Source organism: Nanorana parkeri, unplaced genomic scaffold (genome assembly GCF_000935625.1).
Source record: "Nanorana parkeri isolate BGI_ZX_2015 unplaced genomic scaffold, ASM93562v1 scaffold1854, whole genome shotgun sequence".
NCBI classification, from domain to species: domain Eukaryota; kingdom Metazoa; phylum Chordata; class Amphibia; order Anura; family Dicroglossidae; genus Nanorana; species Nanorana parkeri.
Window position 1 is genome coordinate 244,917 of NW_017308122.1, and position 10,051 is coordinate 254,967.

At 43.4% G+C, this 10,051-nt stretch overlaps 1 protein-coding gene across 1 annotated transcript in view; it reads right to left on the reverse strand.

The window, feature by feature from the left end:
* KPNA7 (karyopherin subunit alpha 7) overlaps positions 1-8,182 on the reverse strand; it is a 30,018-nt gene extending 21,836 nt beyond the window's left edge. Inside the window, exons 1-4 of the mRNA XM_018571853.1 lie at positions 8,097-8,182; positions 5,323-5,460; positions 2,332-2,417; positions 1,197-1,465 (exon numbers count right to left, since the gene is read on the reverse strand). Of these exons, the coding sequence (XP_018427355.1) occupies positions 1,197-1,465; positions 2,332-2,417; positions 5,323-5,460; positions 8,097-8,162 (559 nt within the window). The 5' untranslated portion in view covers positions 8,163-8,182. The remainder of the gene's footprint in view (positions 1-1,196; positions 1,466-2,331; positions 2,418-5,322; positions 5,461-8,096) is intronic.
* Between the last annotated feature and the right edge of the window lie 1,869 nt (positions 8,183-10,051).

Genomic DNA, 10,051 nt, shown 5'->3' on the forward strand with positions numbered 1-10,051 from the left:
GGTCACTCAGGTCTTGGACCAAGTGATTTTCAAGTGACCTGCTAAGGCAATTGGGTGTCCTAAATTGGCTGGCCCACCAAATGAGCTACTGGTGGGCAGATTCTCCTTGTACAGCTTTCTATTGTCCCATTAAGCACCATCTCCCTCAGCAGAAGGTCTGGGAGCTAGGCTTCTAAGCTACTCCAGACCTGGGTTAGCCTGCAGTGCTAGCTCAAAAGCAGCACTACATGTCCCAGCCATTGTCAGCTTGCAACTGAAGTGGCTTTATTGCTAGGATCTCCAGGTAAGAAACTTCAGATCACAAAAAACAAATCCTTGAAAACATGTCAATTTTCTTATGTATTAACAATTAAAATGTATTTGGTGTATAGATATAGTCACTTCTTTCTGACTTTGCCTAGTTTACATCTCAGGAGCCTCAGCTGACAGCAGTCCTGGTCCATTTCAGAACACTGAAAGACTGGCATGATCTCAATGCAAAAGATATTCCTAGTATCGTTTATAACCATGGTGTGTTGTAGCGCGACATGTTAAAATTAGGTGCACATCAGATTTTTCATTCGAAATTAATTGGTTCTGCAGCAAACCATGCTGCTTGTTAACCGCTTGTAGTAGGTTGGGGATCTAATTGACTGTAGACCAACTAGAAGTGAAGCTTCAAGAGTGGCACCTTGAGGTGGACTTGCAAGCGTAGGACAGTCCACTGTAGGTAAATTTTGCCTCCTGACAGATAAACAACCATGAATTAAATGGATCACTGACCTATCAAAAACTGAAAGTTCTTGGCAGCATTGCCCCTTTAGGTTACAACTGGAATTTCCTCCAAACCAACAAATGGTATCCATCTTAAAATTTCACATAAAGCCCTAGCCATCCAGATGTGCATCCTAATGCAAATCTGGCAAAGGCATTACTCAATATACTAAAATGCATGCACTGGCTGGCCAATTTGTTCCCAACTCCCACTCCACACCCTTAGGAAAATTATGTTCCATTCAGGTACTTTTCATTTGCATTGTGCTCTGTACAATTTATTTTTTTGAAAAATATGAAATGCATAATTATATTTAAACCCAAACCTAGTTCTAGAAAGGGCTGTATCCCTAATCAACAGATTAAGCATTAGGCAATTATTGAAGATCTTTCTGATGCAATAACAGCAAAGTCTTCTGTGAAGGCAAGAAGAAGTAACTTACCAGCAATGTTCCCAAGTGCCCAAACTGCCTGTTCACTTATTTGTGCATGTGGGGAGGAGATCAAAGCTATAAAGGATGGGATAGCATTTGCCTCTACCACAGCTTTTGTTTGATCAGAGGTACCAGATGCAATATTAGTGAGGGCCCAGGCTGCTTCAAACTGTAAAACGCTGTTATCATGGTATCCAAGGAACTCCACCAGTTTTGGTATTAGTCCAGCCTCAATTATATCAGTTAAGGGAGGATTCCTCTCACGAGACAACATTTTCCTGCAAGTAGGAGTATGAAGTCAGACACAAGACTTGAACATTTCATATACCACTTATTTTAAAATGCAACTGAAGCCAAAAGTTTTGTCTAGAGCGGGGAGGGATTAGAACCGTTTTTTATTGCAGTTTGTCCCAGTTTGGGATTCTTTCACATTCAGTGGTCACCAGGATGGGTGTAACCTCCCTAGGCTTTGGTTGTGACCAGAACAGGAATAGATGGTACAACTTCTAAAACAGGGACGCTAGTTCTGGTGACCCTGCTGACCAAGGATTTCATTCACTTTATGGCCATGGACAGGAAGTTAATGTAAATCTTCCCAATGCAGGGGGGTGGGGAGTGGTGCCGAGTTTTAACCCTCCCTTACTTTTGACACAGCAGGCATTACAGTATTAAAATGTGTGACTTGTTTAAACTACTGGCCAAACTGAGCTGAAGTGGTTTAGATACAAGTGAAAACATTTGTCAACATTACAGAACAAACCCAGTTGAATAAAAAACTAACCAATCAGCTTCAGTTTGTTCAGTTCAGATTCAAAAAGAGGCGCCAATTGGTTCCCATACACAGCTGCTCCAGATTTTGTCTGCTTTAGCTTTGATACATTTCCTTCAATGTCCTTACTTTTAACCATGCATGGTTCCCGTGTGGTTTTCATCATTAGTTTTTTTTGCATGTATGTATGAACAATAAAACAATTCTGTACTAACTTTAGCACGTGTTGACAATCAAGCCACTTCCCATATTTGAAGGGGTTTGATTGTACCCCCCTCAAAAATATCAAATAAAAAGGCGTTAGCTTTAAGTCGTTGATGTCAACCTTCATGCCAACAAAGGTTTAGCATTTTCAGTAAACCTTCTGTTATTTACCTTGTAGCCTGTGTACACTTCAGCTCAAGCTCTGAATCTCCAGAATGAATACCTTCTATTATTTCTTCCAGAGATAGTTGAGGACCCTGAAAAATAAAATGTCATATTTATGTTTGCATAAGGCCATGTCCCTCACAATAGGTCATGTGCAGTGGTTTACGAATTCAAAGAAAACGGCAGTCAGTAACGAAAGGCCCAGCTCTAAACTTAGGGCTCATAGCTGGCATAATTTTAATTGCATGTCGCAACCGCAGGGCGCCGAGAGCTTATTTAATTGCGGATGGCGGTTGTGGTATTCAGGATTGTGGGCGGCGTTGGACTACATGTCGGAACTGCAGGGCACAGATGCCATCCGCAATTAAATCAGCTCTCGGCGCCCTGCGGTTGCGACATGCAATGAAAATTATTAGTGCCCCCCAGATTTGATTGTGGTATCTTATGTGCCCCCCCTATATATTGTTCCTAGAGTCGCCACTGCCCATAGCTGGCATGGGAGATCAGGTGAGCTCTCTACACCATAGCTGGGATTGAAGGTCAAGTCAGATCCAGGGAGGCAAAAGGGCAGGAGCAGCCCATCAATGAAGAGTTGGTGTGGGCCGTGTACTACCAGTGTGCACAGAAACTGGCCCAGAGCTCGCTTGCACCAGTCCTCTATAGATTATGGTGTTCTGCAATGCTGTTTACTGTATTGCTGAGATTTGTAGCAGTAAATGCAGCAATTTAGACTGAAAGATTTATTGCGCATAAAACAATAAAAAAAACACCTCACACCGTACCAATAAGACAAGCAAAGCTGTAAAGTCATACAAAATGCTGAAGATCTAAAAAAAAAAAATTGCAAACCGATAATACGGCCAAACCCAAAAATAGGTAGACGCATATAAAAACACCAAGAGGCCGATGGAAAGAAAATAAAGGTGTCACATTACTGAGCAATGTTATCAGAGTTTAAACACACCTATATAGCGTTTTGTAGATGGGAAAATATGAGATCGCCAGGTAAAGGGAAGAGGAGAACAGTAGAAAAAGAGGAAAAGGGACAACTCAAAAAAGGAGAAAAAAAAAAAAAAGTCACGAGGGGAAGCCTATATATTGTAAAATGTTAAGGTGGGCTAAAGAGTCAAAGCAAGGTCAAAACGTGGAGGTTGAAAGTGGGATATCCAAGGTTGCCAAATTTTGGAGGAAGCGTGCGCATCGCTCAGAATGGCCATCAGGTTTTCATCAATCATTAACCACTGCGGTTTTTTGCTTGTCCACCTCAAAAACTCAATGTGGGGGGCTTCCATAATTTAGCCATCACCAACTTTGCAGGGGTAAAGAAATGACAAGTTAGAAGTCTGTTTGGACAGATTGGAAACAGGCTTATTTAAAGCAGAGCTTCACACGGGTCTCTAGCAAGATCTACAGAGATAAAAGGTAGAGAAGATTGTAGACCCTAATCTATAAGTGTCTGGCCACCATATATGATACATGGAGCCCCTCCCCGAGCAGCCCCAAAAGCAATGAGGTGAGTAACCTGGCATAAAGCTAGCAAGCCTAGTCAGATTGTAATACCAGCAGTTAAGGACTTTATACTAATTCTCCAGAATTAGAACGTTCCCAGAACACCGTGCTGTGGCCAACCAAAGTCTGCAGAAGAAATGGGAGCATCCACATCAGCCTCCCAGTGAGATGGTTGTACAGGAGATGCAGCTTGGGAGTTTAAAAAGGAATAGACAAGGTAAATCAGACCAGGACTATAAGGGTCATACCTACACCTATGTTCAAAAGGGGGTCAAGGAGTAAGGAGGTGAATGTAGGCACATTAGGGACAACAAAAAGTTGCAATTGTAGGTAGCAGTAGTGCTTGCGCAGAGGAATAAAATGGGAATCGCAAAGCAATTGAAGACTAACACCCGTAGGGGTAAGGAAAGAATAGACATCACAAAAGCAGTGATTTTCACACCAGTGAAAATGAAGAGTCCCTGCTAGGAAGGAAAAGGGAGGCGAGGGACAGAGCTGCAGAAGGACAAAAGGAAGTGATCCAGAACATTTCACCAAGTCGCAGATTCGGAGAGTGTGGGACATAGTTGGGCCAAATGGAGGGGGGACCCACAGTAAAGAGACGATCAGGAGAGGAGAATCCATAAAATCCAATAAGGCCCAACTCGGGATCTCCGCTAAATCACAAAGACGGGTCAAAAGGTGCAATGTCACCAACAGTCTTAGGTGCAAAGAGAATGTGTTTACCAACTCAGGGCCTGAACCTGTCCCAGATTAAATGAAGACGTTATCTTTGATAGATGCGCAAAATATGAACAGGGACATGTATAATATTCGCACTAATTTTTTTTTTATCCCCTGCTCAGCAGCAAACTGGGAATGAAACTAGGACTTGAATAACTGGGAGTCAAGAAGAGACACATATGAGCTCAGTGTGCTGCTCATTCACTGTGCTGGGGCAGTTAAGACCCAGTTGTATTGCTTCACTGCTTTGAATATTCAGATCTCTAGACTGTGCCACTTGTCAGAGCTCCAGAATGGAGAAATACATTTTCATGCCAGGTAAATAGACATGTGTCTTATTTATGTATTTAGCCACCAGGAGGTAACCCGGTGTGCTGTAGTGTATACAAAGAAAGTCTCGCTAGAGGAGAAAGTAGAGTAGAATACAATGTTTGCAGATTTCTTCATTTCCTCCAGTGGTTACTCTTCAGTCACTGCCTCCCAGTAGACTGATGAGCAAATTGCTAGATAGGGAGTGCATTTTGTAATGAATTGGTTGACTCAGATTTGCATTGTGAAGACCAATCGTAAATTACAACCATATTGTATTATTGCAAAGCAGAGACAGAATATGCACATGACAATATGGCTTTTCCTGTGTACACACAATCACAAGCAGGAAATTAAAGACTTAATAGCCAAGCACCCAAAACTATGGCATTACATTTTTAGATGCATTTTCTCTTCCTTTGTCACCGGTATAGACTTATGAGAAATAAATGGTACCTGTTGACTCTTTTGCTGTTCAGGAGAGTTAAGCAAATCATCTGGTAATGAAGACACATTTCTCCTCTTTTGAATCTGCTCATCTTTCTTGGCCTTTCTGAGCTCCACATTGACCTCCACTCTTCGTCGCCTTAGTTCCTGTATAAAATAGTTGGGTAATAAAAAGCGGGCACCATACACATGTTGAAAATGTGACTGTAGGACTCAAAAATCCTGCAGAAAGTATTGTGTAGCTATATTCATAAATAAAGAAGAACTTTTTTTAACTTTTATTCTGCAGTCACATGACTGCACAACATCCTTTTAGGTTGTTCTTCCCCACAGCAGGTGGGGGGAAGGCTGCTCTATAGTAGGTATTATATCACTTTCAGCTGGTGTACTAGCTACTACGGCTGGCCATGCCTGCAAGGGATCAGCTGGGAGACACTGTATGAACAAAGCAGGATTGGGTGGGTGGCATGGCCAGCTATACTCCATTCTGCAGCTATACAAGCTACTAGCAATCCTGCTTTGTGGATACAGTGGCTCCCAGCAGGATCCTTGCTGTCAATCAACACAGCAGGGACTGGGTTGGATCGTGGCTGGCCACAGCTGCTTATAGCATAGTGTGGCCAGCCATATAGCCTAAGTGACAGCATCAGGCATCTCCAAGGAGGAAGTCTAACTATGCAAACTGGCCACACCAGCTTGGATATGCTTCCATGCTTGGAATGGTCAGATTGCTGTAAGACAGAAAGGGGGACTGACAGGTTCACTAGGTATGTCAGCAAACCAATCAATACAAACATAAACAGACACGTACATGATAACTGTCATTTAGGGTAACATAGTTACAAAATTACCCTCCTCTCATTGCATTTGAAGAGGATCAACATCTGATACACCCAAATTATGGTTTCACTAAAATACATGCTGAAAACACCAATATTCACAGCCAATGAACAAGCCTTAACCCTTTCGCTGCCAAGCCCTCCGGAACATTTTTCAAATCAGCTGTCCAAGCCATTTTTGAATTTTCTGCAATTAGAACTGGCCTTCAGGTGTACCCAGGTGATTACCAATTCAATCATTTTTGGTTAGGTGTCCAGTTTGAGACCACCATGCCATGGAGCATCACCCTAGCATGTGAAGCATTATGACTACAGAACTCCTCCCCCTCATTCATAAGCTCTGTGGAGTACAGAACACGACTAACTAGGCAAGGCTGACAACACTGCTTAAAATTTTGACAGGAAAGGCACTGTGTCTCAGGCTCCGAAAGGAAGTTTCAAGCTCAATAGATTTCTGGCAGAAGCAAAGTATTTTTCCGTTAGCTTTTTACATTTAACAAAACTGAAAGTGGAGAACATGCTAAATAATTTTATTTTACCCACACACTATAAAAAGGTTGCCTTTTTCTTTTAACCCTTTTTGTGGCCACCAATGTATGCTATGCATCAGCAGCAGGCAGCTGTAAGCAGACTCCTACCAGGAGTCTTTACAATCTGTAAAGCCAACTGCAGGGCCGGCCTTAGGGGTGTGCGAGCAGTGCGGCTGGCAACAAGGGCGCCGTGAGGCCGACACAGCTCGTCCTGGGGGCGGCTTCTCTCCCCCTCACCGCTCCGCCATCCTGACAGCAGGCAGTGCTCCCTCCTGCGCCCCCCCCCCCCCCCCGGGGGGGGGGGGGGGGCGCAGGAGGGAGCACTGCCTGCTGTCAGGATGGCGGAGCGGTGAGGGGGAGAGAAGCCGCGCCCGCAGCTGTCAGGATGGCCAAGCAGGTAGGAGATCGGGGCCGCTGTCATCCGGTCAGTTTCAGGATGCCTCTGTATGAGTGCTTCCCATTCATTGAGTGCTGAGGCTGCTAAAAAAAGAAAGGATTTGGTGTCTTCAATTTCTTTTAAAATAGAAAAGGGAAATGTCAGGGGTCTGTTTGGACCCCTAATATTTTCCAAAGCCCCCCAACAGTAAAAAATTTAAAAAAAATGATTTTAACCACTTCCCGGCCGGCGTAAAAAAAACGGCCGGCAAGGAGCTCTCTAGATCTGAGCGGGAGTCTTTAGATGTCCGCTCAGCCACGCCCCCTCACGCGCACCGCTGGGCGCTCGCGAGCGGGAAAGCCCGTTATTTGAAAATGGCCAGCGATGCCTGTTAACATACAAGCGATCCGCCGGCTATAGAGCCGGCAGATCGCTTGTATGAGGTCCCGTAAATTGCGCCCTCCCCGCTGTCAAGCTGGTCCCCGGCTCCGCCGTGCCCAGTGCGAGCCCGGGACCAAGCTCCCTCCGGTCCCCTCTCCGCTGTCAGAATGCGGAACTGATGTATATTACACTGCCTGCTTTACACAAAGTGATTCAGGGGGCTGTAAAGCCGCCCAATCACCTCCATGAGCTGGCAAACATGCTCCTCCGTTTCCTGGGCACCACTGCCCCTTCTGCGGGTCTGAGAAAGGCATCTTGAGTGTCAGCACAGAGACAGGAGGGAGACCAGTGAACTTCCATTCGCTGATCTCCTCCCAGCTGAATGAACCCAGAAGAGTATGATTTTGCCACTTGGTTTCTGAGCAATTATTCCCCAGACAGGGAAGAAGCTGATCAAGTACAGACTGCAAGAGTGGATCAAGTACAGACTGCAAGAGTGACAGCAATAGAGGTGACATTAGGGGTCCAACTGAACACAAATGTCTTAGAGGACCTATCACCACTAAAATACCATAACATGGAGGGGCTTACATTTCATCTTTTTTTTTTTTTTAACACCCAAAATATTAATTAAAATAAAGGCACATGTGAACTTACTGCTGTGTCTTTGCCTTTATTCTTAAACTTTTTCATACGGTCATCTGTTTCATTTGTAGTCGGCATCTTCGTGTAACTGCTTTAATGCACACCGTAATACTAAGGGAAAAAAAATTTAAAAGTACAACTTAAAGTTAAAAGAGGAAGGGCACTTAAGTTCCTTCTGATATGACTTTTACAAGCTTGCACTTCCACATTTTTGTAATTGCATTAATTATGGATGTTTGTAGACCAGCTCCTATGTGGAGCTTTCAAAGACTATGCAATTGGTCGATATACATCATAAGCAGTAAAGCATGAAAATATAGTTGTATCAAAGCAAGTTGATGTACATTAGAAGCATTTATGTCTACACATGTACTCAAGAACAGATAGAGGGATGTGATCCTTCTTCTGGGAGAGCCCTTTCCTAGATGAGGGTTCTTCCCCTGCTGCGTGCCTGGCTAGAGCTCAGGACCTAGAAGGCTTGGCCCTCTTTCAGGTTAAAGTTAGTCTCTCAAAATAATGTACATGCTGTACACCCCCCACCCACCCCACAAAACAGTACCACACATCATATTTTAATATGTGCACAAAATAGGTTACAATAATGCTCTGGCAGCAGCTTCGGACAAGTTGCTTCTTCTACAATCTGTAGCCCATACATAGAAGGCCTTTTTCCCCACCCACAGTGACATTGTCACCAGACAGGAAGAGAGGACATCTCCTACAGCAACAGACTGAAATAAGAAAGCTTTTCATTAGTAAATTAGGTGAAGGCTAGAACCTGTCAGGTTTCTATCACGGTCTGAGTCCTATTGCAGATTTTCCCTCACCTCCTGTCTGCTGAAATCGTCATCACCGCGACAGTGCACAGCAAACAGTTAAAACCCAAAAGGAGTTCAAATCTTTCTCCCTTCCATCCCAAACTAAAATGTTCCTGCTGGACACTTTAAAGTGAAAATCTGGTGGAAAAACAACACATTTGCAATGCAAATAACAAAAAAACAAACAGTCATCAACTGAAACAAAAAACCTTGGGTGAGGAACAGCCAAACTGCTACTAAGGTGAGGTTGTGGAAGGCCGTTTCAGGTCACACACCATGGCAAGACTCAGCAAGGTCTCTTCCAGGCAGGGGCGTAACTAGAAACCACAGGGACCCATAGCAAAAGTTTGATGGGGCCCCCTTCCCCCAAAAAATGCAATTGAACCCCCCCCCCCAATGTTGCCACTCCAAAACGCTTATATGTGCTGCATACAGTTTCTAATAAATCTAAATGGAAATATAAAAAAAATAAATTTTTAAGTGGAACCCTTAGACCAGTAACGTCATCCTACCGGAGTCCATAGCAATAAGTCATTGTTGGTCCTGAAAGAGTTACTGCCTATGAGCTGTGCCGACAGGCACATTTGCCAGACTTGAAATAAAGATTAAAATAAGTATTTTCACTGAGATTAGAAAACTATGCAGCAAATATATATGGTATAAAATTAATTTCAGTACAGCGTCGTATGATAAATGTCAAAGTACCACAGCGCTGAATACTGAAAAATGGCCTGGCCACAAAAAAGAATAAAAAACCAAAAATTTTTTGTAAAGTTCCCACACATACATACACGCATGCAAACATGTGTTGGGGGCGCATACGTGCAAATAAGACGATTGCGCCCATTACGCGGCACATGTTACATATCGCCGCGAACGTTGGAATGAGAGCAATCATTCAAGGGCCATCAATCACTGATAACACTAAACTGATGAGCGGTAAAAGCTTTTAAAGTGTCACCTATGGCAAATTTTGGGTATGGTAGTTTTTTCTGCGGGTGCGCGCAATTTTAAAGCTTGACATGTTTGGTGTCTATTTACCCGACGTGACCCGATCTTTTATATTTTACCAAAAAACTGGGTAATAAATGTTTCCTATCATAATGTAAAAGAAAAACTTTTTTTTTCTTCAAAATTTTCTGTAATTTT